At 43.8% G+C, this 14403-nt stretch overlaps 2 protein-coding genes across 4 annotated transcripts; both read right to left on the bottom strand.

Moving 5' to 3' along the window:
• On the bottom strand, positions 4150-9784 carry LOC8065354. Of its 3 annotated transcripts, XM_021449408.1 has the most exons (5): positions 9770-9784; positions 9427-9550; positions 5300-5575; positions 4726-5122; positions 4150-4626 (listed from the first exon to the last, which is right to left on the bottom strand). In XM_021449408.1, the coding sequence occupies exons 3-5, from the start codon at positions 5507-5509 to the stop codon at positions 4607-4609; spliced, it is 627 nt and encodes a 208-aa protein (XP_021305083.1). In that variant the 5' UTR covers positions 5510-5575; positions 9427-9550; positions 9770-9784; the 3' UTR covers positions 4150-4606. The 3 variants fall into 3 exon arrangements, with proteins under 3 accessions (XP_021305083.1, XP_021305081.1, XP_021305082.1); XM_021449406.1 differs by lacking the exon at positions 9770-9784 and having other exon boundaries at positions 4726-5125; XM_021449407.1 differs by lacking the exons at positions 9427-9550; positions 9770-9784 and having other exon boundaries at positions 4726-5125; positions 5300-6330.
• On the bottom strand, positions 9552-12205 carry LOC8065353 (U-box domain-containing protein 12). Its single transcript, XM_002436268.2, has 4 exons — positions 11710-12205; positions 11449-11565; positions 10946-11359; positions 9552-10855 (listed from the first exon to the last, which is right to left on the bottom strand). Exons 1-4 carry the CDS (start codon positions 11920-11922, stop codon positions 9794-9796), a joined length of 1806 nt encoding a protein of 601 aa, XP_002436313.1. The 5' UTR covers positions 11923-12205; the 3' UTR covers positions 9552-9793.

Below are 14403 nucleotides of genomic sequence, written 5' to 3'. Positions count from 1 at the left end.
CCGTCGGATCAAACCGACATTAATCGCATGGTTTTCCTTGATCCTTTAGGTCGGTGGAGCATGATCCGCGAAGTTGGCTGTGATCGGCCCCGAGGCCAGGGCGGGCGTCCAAGGAGGAGGGCGGGCGCCCTGCCCCCGAGCCCATCCGGTCTCCCGTTCGTTCCCGTGGCTTCTGTACTCTTCTAGATGTTGGATAATTGCGCAGCACGTTAATATCTCTATGTAAACCCGACGTGTGGGCCTTTCTTCCATAATTCCCAATAACCCCCTACAAAAATAGACAAACACCAAAACTCGTGGAATTCTGTCAGATAAAACCCTATGTCTAGATGTCGATTGCATTTGGATCCTTTTCTTTGTTTATTTGATGATTATATTTGATACTTAAGGACCGTCAACAGTCGGAACCCATGAGTAACTTCTTTTTCCTTTTCTGTTGAAGCTTGTGGCATTTTTTCATTTTTTGCTATATACCTGATTGAGAACCTCCGGTATTGCAATGATCTATTTTTTCAGTTGCTGTAGGTATAACTCTTTTGGAACGCAAGCAACTATTACATGCACCGAATCATATCCGTTGCAAAATTGAAGCGCTTTCGCAACCAAATAATAAAGTGTTGCAAAATCACATTAGTATTGCAGCGCCAACATAAATGCCTGCAACATAAATCAAATCGTGGCCGACTTATTGCAACCGTTTTACAATTGGTTGGGATAGCATTTACTTATTGCAACGATCTTCATACTTAGGGCCACGAAATAATTTGTGTGGCAATAATTTCACCTATCGCAACCGAAGGTGCAAATGGTTGCGATAACCCCCGTTGTTGCAACCAAATCTTGTTATTGCGACAAATAAGTGTGGCATAAGGGTAAGAAGTTAGTAGTGAGATTTAGGATGAAGTGAATGCACCTAAGACCATGGAGCTCAATTTGATTTTCCATGTTGTGATCAAAAATAAATAATTGATTTTTCTTGTCAATTAATTCAGTTCTATGCAAATTGATGATAGGTTTATTTCTGATCTATTTCTAAAACTTTGACTAATAATCAGCTTTTGGGACAGTTATTTTGTTCAATGAGAAATCTTTTGAGCTGACACTGTGTCTTTATAGGATTCTGTATGAGCTATGGTGTTTGTTGGGTTTAATGGTCAAAAAATATACGTGCTGACAGAGTCGGTGTTTATCCTACTCTGCTCATTGCACACATTAGTATGTTGGAGGATGATTATATAACATGATTAGATTTTTGACATGTCTAGGAAAGGCAAGATCATTATTGATATGTACTATCAAAATATTGTAGTGTTGTTTATCTTTTAATTTCCATTTGATGTTCTAGGATATAGGTTATAGTTTAAATGTGCAAAATGCAATTGTATTATTGTATGTAGCTCAAGCTACTACTAATGAGAATTGTGTCAGATTTAAATTGTGCAAAATGCAGCTATATTCCAGTTTCTATTTGATGTTCTGGGATATAGGTTGCATTGACTACATTTGCTTGTATATATTCTTTTAGGTGGAAGCACTTAATGTTCCCTTAGCAGATAGTGGATGTTATAAATTACACATTTTTCACTTGCAAGTGGGAGGCATCTTGAGTGTTTATATATATGCTCATACTATATCTATGTATATCCTAGTGTCTCACAACATTCTAAACTTACATGTGAAAACATCTTTCTTATACTATTTACAGACCAGAGAACGATATAATATATTGGTCCAAGTTTCCATCATTTACACCTCTTCTGTTAATTGTTTGCCAAACTTGGTAGTATTGTTTATCATATTGAATCTTTTGATTATTTGTTCTTATGCCTTTTCTGTAGAGTGAGATTGAGAAAGATGATGGCAAGTCTCTGGACTTCAGCAACTATCCTCATATACTTATGGTATGGAATTACGTGACATGTTTATTTTGTGTATGTATAAGTGTTTTATTTATTATTTCTCTGATGCTACATGTAGAGATGGAAAGAACGATAGTTTATCAATGTTGGAGCTGACTATGGGTTAACCATTGCTGGTTTCTACTATGTCTCCTTTTCTCGTAGCGATGGCTCCATTAGTGGATTTTATTATGATTCAAATAGCACGTAACCAATATGTCTACCATTTATTTGTTGCAAATGATATTTGTCGGTGTCTGGACTCACGGTCCAAACACTAACTAGTGAATTTATGTCTGTGTGCCCTTAACCCAGATGGTGATGCAGGAAGAACAGAAGGGGTTTTATACTAGTTCAGGCCAAAAATGCCCTACGTTCAGTATGAGGTGGAGATTTGTATTATCCCGCACCCGGAGTGCTTGTAGAAGGGGTTACAAGCTAGTTGCAAGAGAGGAAATACGCCTCAGGTCTCGGCTTTAAGTGAGTTCTGTGTGGTGGTGGACTGAGCCGTAGTGTCTTAGTGTATGTGGCTTAGCCCACGTTCATGTTTCTTGTGTCCCTTGAATGAGACCCTGCTTCCTCTTTTACAGTCTCAAGGGGAAGCATGCAATACATGTGTATGTGTCGTGATATTACGGTTTTGGTACTAGACGTGAGACGAAGCATTGGCATCGTACAGTGACGGTAAGGCTCTCCATCCCTTGCGTTGTAGCTAGTCGTGACCGTCGTATGGGCGCGCTTACTCCTGCGCTGTTCATGCTAAGCCATACCGACACTGTAAATGGAATGTCGTTACATGTAGCAGCCATGCCGACCCCTATGCGCCATCCTCTATTGACCCCCGAGGCCTTGTCTCTGTGATCCGTATTCTAGTGCTCTGACTGATGCATGGCTATAGTGGTCGGAGTTGACGTTGCCCATCATCTCTGGGTTTGGCCGTACGCACAGTGACGGTAGCAGGCGCCACAGTGACGGGAGCAGGTAGCATAGTGTTCGTCATGCCTTTGCTCTGCACGGTGTGGGCGTCGGTGTGCAGATGTGCTCCGCGTCCCATCTGTGGTACTGTGGCCTTGCCATCGCGGGGAAGTCTCGAGCGAGGCAGAGGTTATTTGGTCTCGTCCAAGGCCTAGTTGGGTCTCGGGCGAGATGGAACTGTCTTGGTCTCGTCCGAGGCTTGGTTGGGTCTCGGGCGAGGCGATTTTGCTAGGCCCAGTTGTCTTTCTTGCTGAGGCTCGGTGATTGAGCCTCGGGTGGGGTGACGAGCGACTACTTTGGCCTTTATAACTTATTGTTATTTTGTTTTAAAAAGAGAAAATGGGGTCTTGAGCTTTTCGCTTTGGGTACCCTAGGTTATGGTATCCGACAATATTGGCATGAGATCGGAAAATGGGGTCTTGAGCTTTCCATTTTAGGTACCCTGGGTTATGGTATCCGACATATTGATATGGGATCAGATTCATTAATGGAGAAGATGGGCTGGTGTAAACACTTCTTTTTCTCTTCATGTGCAGTTCATTTCAGAAGCTCAATTTCAAGTGTACCAATGAGAAAAAAAAAATCTGGATTCACCTTTTAAAAAATCTGCCCGAGCTGCATGCCCTTCCTTAACGCAAATGTTCTACGCATCCCAGTCTACGCATCCCAGTCTTAATAGCCTGGGAATGGGAACATGACCCACATCCCTGTTCCTATGTTCCACATTCTAGAGCGTCTAGGTTCCGGAAACACAAATGTTATCGTTCTCACGTTATAAAATGATACTCCAAGTAGCCTGGGAACGGAAACATGACCCACATCCCTGTTCCCATGTTCCACATTCTGGGAATGTCTAGGTTCTGAAAATACAAATGTTCACGTTCTCACGTTATAAAATGATACCCAAGTTTTCTTCCTGTCGCGGGAACGGAGATGGGAACTTGACTGCTGTGATCCCAGTACACAAGAAACATTAGCTCATAATTGTAAAATATTTATGTACTTCATACCTCAGGAGTTTGTAATATAGCCCAATGTACAACACCTTGGTAGTTGATTCTAAATCAGGGTATTGTCATATTGTTTTTCAGTATTCTAAATTGTATAGATGGATGTGGTTGCCAATTTGGCACCAGTAACTGAGTAATGGAATTACCACTTCAAAAAAGTCGGAAGTTTAATGTAAGCCACGATTCCTCTATTATAAGTTTTCTTTTCTTGAAATTTCGTTGCTCGGTTGTTTAGCGTGAGCACAGGCATTACTAGTACAAGTAAATGAGCAAGGCATACAGTCACACGCCCCCAACCAAACCAACCATCTCATCAATTTCGATTTCGTCGTCCCTGGAAATACAGAACCAAGGTGGTACCAAGGACATACGTACATACAGAACCAAGGTGGTATCCGTCAGTCAGAATGAACAGGATAGAGCCGGCCGGGTTATTATGTTGCAATTAATTCCTCAATTAATTGGCAAGGTAACTATATATTCATTAGATTAGCTGAGTACTAGTACTAGACGCCACGTTGGGAAATGGAGCAGCAAAACCAAAGGATTCAGCACTGCACTGCCCGCCGTTGAATCAATCCATATCCATCCATCCTTCCTTCTTCAGAATCAGGACAGCAGAAAAGCCAGATGCTTGCTGCTGCTGAACTAAGCAACCAAATGTGTTGCATCTGCCGTCTCTGCTCACATATTGCTTAATTGATAGTCTTGATGAGCATTATCTTACAGCTCCAACACAACAACTGCAAGCCAATCGAGAAGCAGGTGAGGTGCCAGTAGTGCATATCACATGCATGTTCAGCTACATAGACAAATATATAAACAATGTAGACACAACTCACAGTCTGAATCGGTGGTGATCCACTGCGCCGTCCTGCAGCTGCAGGCCGCCTCCTCTTCCTCTGCTTCCATGTTCTTCAAGCTCTTTGGGCTGCTGCCGCCGTACAACATACTCTGCTGGCTCATGGACGACAGCCTTGACATGCAGTAGTCTTTCCTCAACGGCGTCAGCAGTGTCTGCTCCGAGGCCTTTGCCGGCGCTGACATCAACGACAGCGGCGAATACGCAACTGACGATGACGAGGAGCAGCTGCCCACGTCCCACTTGAAGCTCAGCTTGCCCGAGCTGCAGCTTATCTCGTCGCTAGCCACCTGCTGCTGCTGCTTCTGTTGCTGTTGCCGCGCTCCCTTGGAGGCTGTTGTGGCTGCAGCGCTGTCCCTTGCGTGGAAGCTCAGAACCTTCTGCAAAAACACATTTGATCTCAACATATAAACATTTATGTATTTGCTACATCAAAAATCTTCGAATCTTGATGTAGCTCCTAAACTGAGTCCAGGGTGTGTGCTACACAGCTAAACAAACTACTATTAACCTATGAAAGGGGGAAAAAAGTAAAACCAAAGGAACACATATACCTTCCATTTCTTTCCACTGACAGTGGCGCTGTGAGGCCTGGCCTGGGCAGCCCGTTTCAGAAGCTCCTTAACCCGCGCAACTGCCTTCTTGCCGTCAATCCTATGCACCATCTTCTTCATTGCACTGTCAACAATGCCATGCTCGTTGAAGATCGGCAGCACTTTGCAGCCAATCACCACAGTGCCGGTAGGCTCAGCAATGTGCCCCATCCTAATGCCACCTCAGGGCAGAGGCTTGTTGCTGCAACCCCAGACACCTCACTTTCATTACATCCCCTGCGTATGGGCAGTCTTTATAAGGATTTGTTACAAGCATAGGCAGGTCGTTTGGTTAGGCAATCAACGGTTGAGATCAAACTAGTGGGGATTAACCAACGCTCAGGATCATATCAGACATGGGGATCCCAAGAGATGAATCGGTATCATCTATCATATGATTGTAGCAACATGGTGGGCAACGCCAACAAGCTAAGCTGGAATTTGCCTTAGTTAAACATCACATGTGGAGATAGAATAATATCACAATGGATGTTCTGGTTGTAACAAGTATAAGAATCTTGATTAGGTGCGTGCAGTTGCGGTCAAAGTCGAACACTACTACTACAAGGCCAGCAGCATTTTAGATCTCCTCAACCAAGTTGCCTATTTGTTTAGCAGTTTAAGTGAAAGGATTAGATAGAAGCTGTGTCATCACACTAGCTAGATGCAGTGTTGATTATTGATGCAAGGGGGCAAGACACATGAGATGAGAAAGATTAAGCAAGCAAATGATATGGGCATGAATGATTAGTTGGAACCCTGTCCTTTGCGCTGCTTAGGTTGGCCATGTGATGCATGCAAACGAATGGTGTCCCTGGGCTACGGCATGTTACTGTGTACTGACATCCTGTAGGAGAAGGCTTCTTTTTTTAATGGTATACTTCTGTACCCCTTGTCACACCAGCTATTTTATATCTCGAGGCTACAAGCCTACAACTACAACTGTATGTTATATATAGTATTTGCTATTTACCATGCATAATGCGTAGTATTGAACTAAAACGTTCCATGAGAGTTCATGGGTTGAAAAACAGGAGAGATACACTGAAGTCTATAGCTTGTGTTGCAATAGCCGCAGAAAGACTGACTTGTTTTAACATTAAAAGTACTTTTAAACATTAAAATTACATAATGTCACCAAAAGCATAGCCCGAACTTCACCCAAGAAACGGAAAAGGAGCAGGGCTCGAAAAAAAAAATGTTTCAGACATTTCAGTTGAATATAAGAATTGCATTGCCAACCAATGCATATCCTGTACAGTTTCTCACCAGCAAAACACGGTGGCTCATGGGCTGAGGCAATCTGACACATTAATGTTAGCTACACATGAATCTATTATTACATATAGATATAGTTCAGGTTGTGGAAATGGTTTTCTGCTAGAGTTAGCCAGAATTGCAGAAGATCTGCAGCATGGGGACACCTGTCCTCACATAAGCGACATTATGCTCGACCATGTACTCTAATCTCACTGTCCATGATAGAGTACCAGAAGTCCCCCAAAAGGAAAAAAAGATACCAAGACATGACTGACGTGATCCAAAACGACCAGAATTTGTGAACAGCATTTTCTCGACATCTAGTTATGGTACCAACGTGTTGTGTATTTGGCATACCACAATGTAGTGATGTGGTGCGGTGGACTCAGCTTGGCTATTAAAATATTATTTATGCCCCTTCCCTTGTTATTTTCATATGAAAATAGTGACACAGTGTTTGTGTTTGTAGTTTGTTCCAGAATAACAAAATCATGGAAGTAGCTACAAACAAAGTGATATGATCCACGTGCTGCATAACTATCTAGTCTACTTAGTTTGTTATCTGGTTTTCCATTTCACATCTCAACTCCTTTTATGTGGTCTAGTGACATGGAAATCAGAACCATAAAACAAGTGCAACAATGTGATTTGTGTTACTGGATTCTTCACTTTTATTCTTCCAGCAAAGCCATCCTAATTTCCAAGGACTTTCGGAATGCTCTGATTGCAAAACAAATTTAGCGTTTAGACATATGCAACGACATCACCCAAATTTGCTTGGTTCCCTCAAGTACAGGATCTCCCTCTACGCTGATGATGTGGCCATCTTTCTCAGACCGGCTCCTGAGGACATCACCATGACTCTTGACATTCTGCAGCTGTTTGGAGATGCTTCAGGGTTGAGGACCAACATTCAGAAAAGCAGTGTAATGCCCATCCAATGCACAGACACAGATTTGCAAGTGATTCAGAATTTATTGCCTTGTGAAATCATGGATTTTCCTTGCAAATATTTGGGTCTCCCGCTCTCCCTTAGGAAGCTAACAAAGGATCAATTTCAGCCAATAATCGATAGAATTGCGGACCAGTTGCCGGGTTGGAAGGCTGATTTGATGACTAAGGCCGGCAGGGCTGTGCAAGTGCAACATGTTCTAACAGCTATGATGGTCTATCTAGCCATGGCTAATGATTTAACCTCTTGGGCAATCAAGGCCATCGATAAAATCAGAAGGGGTTTTCTCTGGAGGGGACGCAAGGAAGCAAAAGGTGGTCATTGTCTCATTGCTTGGCCTAAAGTTCGTCGGGCCAGGGAGCTTGGAGGTCTTGGTATTTCTGATCTGAAAGCTCTTGGAGTGGCTTTACGAGTAAGATGGCCATGGCTAAAGAAAGCTGAACCCAGCAAACCATGGGCAACCTTGCCTCTCCATACTAGTAAGGAGGTTGATGATCTTCTCTCTCTGGCCACTACCACCGAAATTGGGGATGGAGCTAATACCTTATTCTGGAAGGACAGATGGCTCTCTGGTAAAAGTGTCCAGAGCCTGGCACCCAATCTGTTTACTCTGGTTTCTAAAAGAAGAGCAAACAGGCGCACTGTGTTGCAGGCTCTCAGGGAGAACAAATGGATAGAGGACATTCAGGGGGAGATCCCTGCACAGGCTCTATTGGAATACCTTGCATTATGGGATACTGTAGAAGGAATTGTTTTGCAGGAAGGGATTCCTGATAAACACATATGGAGGTTTTCTGCTTCAGGAGAATATACAGCCAAATCTGCCTATGATATACTCTTTGAGGGAGCCATCAGTTTTGCCCCTTATGAGCGCATTTGGAATTCTTGGGCGCCCCCAAAATGTTGCTTCTTTCTATGGTTGGTTGCCCACAACCGTTGCTGGACAGCCGATAGATTGGCGCGGCGTGGCCTCCCCCATCCTGAACAGTGTCCGCTCTGTGATCAGGTGGATGAGAGCATTCAACATCTGCTAATTGGCTGTGTGTTTGCAAGACAGTTCTGGTTTGTTATCCTCCATAGCTTTGGGCTGGCTGCTCTTGCCTCGCAGCCTACTGATTCCTCCTTTGATGCCTGGTGGGAAAAGACGGTTTCGACAGCCAGTGGAGAAGTGCGAAAAGGTCTGAAATCTCTCGTCATATTAGGTGCCTGGACTATCTGGAAGCATCGTAATGACTGTGTCTTCAATGGAGCCACCCCGAGTTTGCCCACAGCTCTGACACTTGCTCAGGAGGAAGCCCTGCTTTGGTCTTTGGCTGGAGCCAAGGGGCTAGATGTTGGTTAGTGGGCTTTGGGTGTTTTTCAGTCTTGAGAGTCTCTTTTCTGCTAGCTTGTAAGTGAGGTGTGAGGCGGTCTAGGTGCCCTTGTGGGTGCTTCTGTGTGTGTTCTTTGTTGTGTGTTGAGTCTTGTACGGCTACTTTTTCCTTCTATTAATACAATGATACGCAGTCCTCCTGCGTATTCGAGAAAAAAAACATCAACATCAACAGTAACAGGTTCCTGGTTGGTTAAATGCCATATTCCCATGGCATAAAAGAATTTCAGAGCTGACATTCACATAAGGATGGAATAAATGACCAAAGGAGAGAGATAACAAAGGATATCATGTTAACTCAACCTTATCTGATCTATAAATCTATTAGAAAATGGGAAACGGGATCAATTTTTCCAACAAAACAGGTATTCTGATAATAGCAGAATGATGTGAGCCCCTAAGGAAACCAAGCTAGATTAAGCCTTGTAATGAACCTTGAAACTTTCATGAAACAATTAAAATAATTTCTAAAATTCAGTAACAATTTGCTGAGAGCAAACTTACTTCAACATGAAGCCACCAAACGTACCAACCATAGAGCAGAACCATCAAGCAACTTTATGGTTTCCTTTCTCTTAAACTTATTGAAATATTCCACAAGGGCAAATGAAATTTGCAAGCATGAAACCTGAAACGATGATAACCACCAAATTGAATCACATACAAATGTATTTGCTATGCTTTTTATCAATAAGAAGTACACTTTGGGCTGACTTTCATTATTATACATCCAATTTATATGTTTACAGAAAATTCTAACACATCTGCTGCCTACAGATATATCTCAAATGTCAACACTATTCATAAGAATTTAGTGACTATGTGTACAATATAACAAAGCCACAACCTCACAAATCTACTATACTCAGGTTCATGCTTCTTCAGCTTGACGCATGAGTTCCAGAATGCTAGAAGCTTTTCTCTTTGCACGCTCTGTGCCAGAATCTGACAGTTCCTTGAGTGCATCCTCTGCTCCAGCAGCCTTTGCAGCCCTCGTTTGCTCAACAGCAGTGCAACAAAGTGACCACAGAACGGCTGCAGCATTCTCTCTATTGCGAGGAGACCCAGTTTTAATCACCTCCACAAGTGGCGGGATGGGATCCGATTGCGCAATTACAGCCTTGGCTTCAGGGTTACCAGCAAGAATAGCCAGAAGAGTGAGTGCCTCATCAATCATTCCCCCAGTAGGGTCCACCAAGAAGTTCATCAGATGGATAACGATTCCAGCTTTCACTGCTCGTATCTTATTTCCCTGGTATATGCACAGATTAAAAATTGCCGTTGCAGCATCTTTCTTCCCTCTTGGGCTCCCATCGCACAGAAGATTAATGAGTGGAGGTATTGCGCCAGCGCCACCAATTGTAACCTTGTTTTCATCTACAACGGACAAGCTAAATAATGTGGCTGCTGCATTCTCTCTAGCTTCCATGCTCCCAGTTTTGAGCACTTCCACAATCTTAGGGATAGCATGAGAGCTTACAATGTTTGCCTTGTTGTTCTCATGGATAGAGAGATTAAGGAGCGCTGTGACAGCATGTTCCTGCGTTCTTGGATCTGAAGAGGAAAGTAGATTGACTAGCAAGGGAATTGCTCCTGCTTCAGCAATGCATATCCGGTTGTTGACATTTCTCTTTGCAAGCAAACGGATCTCACCAGCAGCTGCACGTTGCTCATCTTGGCTGCCACTCCTCAGCCTGTTCATTAGGGAGACTAAACCAGCATGGTCGTAGTCAGAGCTTTTTGCTGCTTTCTTGTCTCGGGAGTTTGCCTTGTTCTTCGGAAGCTCAATGCCGTTGGCTTCACACCACTGAGCTATTAGGCTTTTCAGGACAAAGTTTGGTGTCAGTGACGTATGGGAGAGGAGCTGCTGTGTCTTAGGGCATGTCTTGTGTCCAGAATCAAGCCATTTCTGGATGCAAGATCGCTCATAAGTCTGAATAGATAAGACAAGAGAGGTTTCATTAAAACCAATGTACCTAAGGAGTAGAGTAGTGGTTACAACTTTGCATTATGGAAGGCGTACCTGTCCGCTGGAAACGATGACAGGGTCTTGCATGAGCTCAAGGGATATTGGGCATCTGAATTCATCAGGGATGATAGGAGATGTATGCTTTATGGAGGCAGACCTGGTGCTGAGCGTCTCTGTGGTGGGAGCTTCAGTGACGACACAGTCTTTAAGCTTCTTGAGCAAGGAGGACATCTCCTCAACGCAGCCATCAGGTTCGCCGCCACTGGAGATGACCATCTCATGCAGGGCGAGGGACTCTTTCTTGATATCGGCCATGGTGTGCAATTGCAGCTTATCTGAGATCCTCGTCAAGACCCGAGGGTCAAAGGCCTTGTCAGCAAGAGCAGAGCATATATCCTTGGACAGCTGTGCATCTGGTGGAGCAACTGTGGTTGCAGCCCTTTTGAATTGAGAATGCACAAGATCGACCTGGACAGGTGGACGTCAGTGCAGTGCATAGCAGGTGATGGTTTCATTCAATTTATATATCAGGATTGTGGAGGGGTTTGAGTTGGTACCTGCTCCAGCACTTCTTCAGGCATGTCGAAGGTTTGGTAGGGCAAGGCATCCAAGGCTAGGTGAATGTGCCTGTTGACAGTTGCAAAGCGTTGGAGCACGGCATCCCCTTGCATGGCCTGGTTCATGATTCAATGTTCATGGGTTGGCTGGAATTGGATTCAGAATCCTGGGAACCCCTAATAATAATAATCCTTATACTGCCCCTAGTAAAAAAGAAAAAAAAAAGGAGGAGGAGCAAGCAAGGCGGCAAGACGGCGCACCTGGTAGATCTTGCTGCCATCGTGAACTGCGCGGAGGAGATCGCGCGCGGCGCCCAGCGCGTCTGCGAGAAGCAAGGCGTCGCCCCGGTCTTGGAGGTGCTGGAAGAGGGGCGCCAGGAGGCGGATGCGGCGCGTGAGGTCACCACAGAGGCGGCGCATGGGCCCGCGCGGCTCCGGGAGCGCGGCGATCTCCGCCGCCACACGCGCCGGCATGGCCGACGCCTCCGCTGCCGTGGTGGGAGCTTAGGAGGTTGGCGGTGGATTAACGGCGGGAATTGAGTCGAGACCCGATCCGATCCGATCCGATTCGATGCAATTGACCTCGCTGCCGCAGGTCCCTCTATCTCTTTCGTCTCTACGCGGTGGCCTGGTGGCTACCAATCCAAACCCAGCTGAAGGAGAGGAGAGGAGAGGAGAGGAGAGGAGCTGGAGGAAGACGATGATGGAGACGACAAACAAGACAACCGAGGACTGAATTCATAACCAGATCAAGCCATCTGACTCTGACCAAGAAGTGGTCGGTCAACCGTGCATTTGATTTTCCTCATCTCGTTAACTTTTTGGTACTATGACATCAAATAAAAATATAATTAATAAAAATCTAATGTTACTTAGTTGGTATAATAAATTTTATTATATAATTTTAGTTAAACTTTAAATGTTTTGACTCGTCAGAATTCTTAAAATCTCTTATAATTTGGGATGGAGGGATTATGATAATTTTCTAAAATTTACTCTCGACATCATCATTTAAAGAGTCATTTAAGTAAAAATTATTTCCTATATCTTTATACTACCTAATAGTTTTCTATCTAGAGAGCTAAGAAATCCAGAATAAATGATGTTTATATTTAAAGATCTAATTAAAGAATTAGTTAGAGGGTATTTTTGGTCAAAATCTCTATCTCTAATAATTAGAAAGAATATAAAGAGTCTTCTAGAGTTGCTCTGATTATTTAACCTATCCTTAATCTATTTTTTCATATGTTGTAGTGGATCATTAAAAAATGTTTTTTTAGAATTACACGGTACAACGAAGACACTCACAAGGTACGCATATTCATCCCTATGAACACACGTGCACAAACCCTACTCCTATAAACACCTCCAAATGACTGAGCCGACAGATCACGAGAATCACGAAATCACCACAACCGCCTCACTGTCGATGAAAATGTCGCCTACCACTAAAAGCATAGCCACGATAAAATCCTAGAATAAATCCAGGAAAATACGGTAACTCGTGCCAAGTTGAGGACTAGAACCCGGATGGACAGATTCTACCACAAAGAACCTAACCAACTGATCTATAATCAGTTCAGGACTTATTAAAGATGGTATGTCGTCTCAAAGTCAAAAGTAGACAAGTAAATAACACAACCCTTAAAATACTCAATACTATGGCGATAATATTTAAAAGCAATATGATCATTCTCGGATATGAGAAACGATTACCATAAAAGTGATCTACCCGGTCAGTTTATAGAGGAGAAGAATACGGGCTATGAGTATAAAAAAATGTTTAAAAAAAGTGAGTTTTCCATTAAAAACCTAGGAACTCCTCTGCATTATACAAAAATGAAAAGAGAGGCTATTGAAAGGTCCTAATATGGCTAGACGGGGTGAATAGCCTATTTAAAAATTCTACAAACTCACTAGAGTAAGAGGTAAGTAAATAACAAAGCGAAGCTTTTTGCTCTAGCTCTAAAGGGTTGTTTGCAAGCCACCTATCCAACAATTCTAGTTGATATGATCACTAAGCACACAAGAAGACTAGCAACTAAACTAGTTACACTAGTTTGCGGTAAGTAAAAGGAGAGGAAGAGATATTTATACCGTCGTGTAGGGGATGAACCAATCACAATAATATGAAGTCCAATCACAGGGAGAAATCCAAAGAACAATCACAATAGAGACACACGATTTTCTCCCGAGGTTCACGTGCTTGCCGGCACGCTACATCCCCGTTGTGTCTACCAACACTTGGTGGTTCGGCGGCTAAGAGGTGTAGCACAAACCTCATCCTCACTAGGACACCGCAAGAACCGACCCACAAGTGAGGTAACTCAATGACACGAGCAATTCATTAGAGTTACCTTTTGGCTCTCCGTCGGAGAAGGTACAAGACCCCTCATAATCACCGGAAGATGGCCACGAACAATCACCAACTCATGCCAATGCTCCACCGCAGCTCCAAGCCGTCTAGGTGGCGGCAACCACTAAGAGTAACAAGCAAACCCACTGCTCAACGATCACTAGTGCCACTAGATGCTCAAACTCTAAGTAAATGCAACTAGGATCTCTCCCAATCTCACTTTGGATGATCAAATCTTGAACAAGGTGAGTGGGATGTGTGGGAGTATGCTCACAAGATGTATCAACAAGGTAGAGAGTCAAGAGAGTGAGCATGAACCGACCAAGACATATTTATAGAAGCCCCAAGCTTCAAAGAGCCGTTGGCTAAAAACACCCCACTGTCTGCGTTCACACCGGACGTGTCCGGTGTTGGCCATGACACCGTCCGGTGCTATCGACCGTTTGAAAAGTATCCGTTGCCGCCAACAAGTGTCACATTAAAACCTCAGCACCGGACTCACTACTTGATCACACCGGACGCGTCCGGTCCATACCGGACACGTGCACAGAGAGCTCCGCAAAAGAGCAGTAGCACCAGACGCGTCCGGTCTCACACTG

The sequence above is a fragment of the Sorghum bicolor genome, chromosome 10, assembly GCF_000003195.3.
Source record: "Sorghum bicolor cultivar BTx623 chromosome 10, Sorghum_bicolor_NCBIv3, whole genome shotgun sequence".
NCBI classification, from domain to species: domain Eukaryota; kingdom Viridiplantae; phylum Streptophyta; class Magnoliopsida; order Poales; family Poaceae; genus Sorghum; species Sorghum bicolor.
This window is presented reverse-complemented; position numbering and strand designations above follow the sequence as displayed.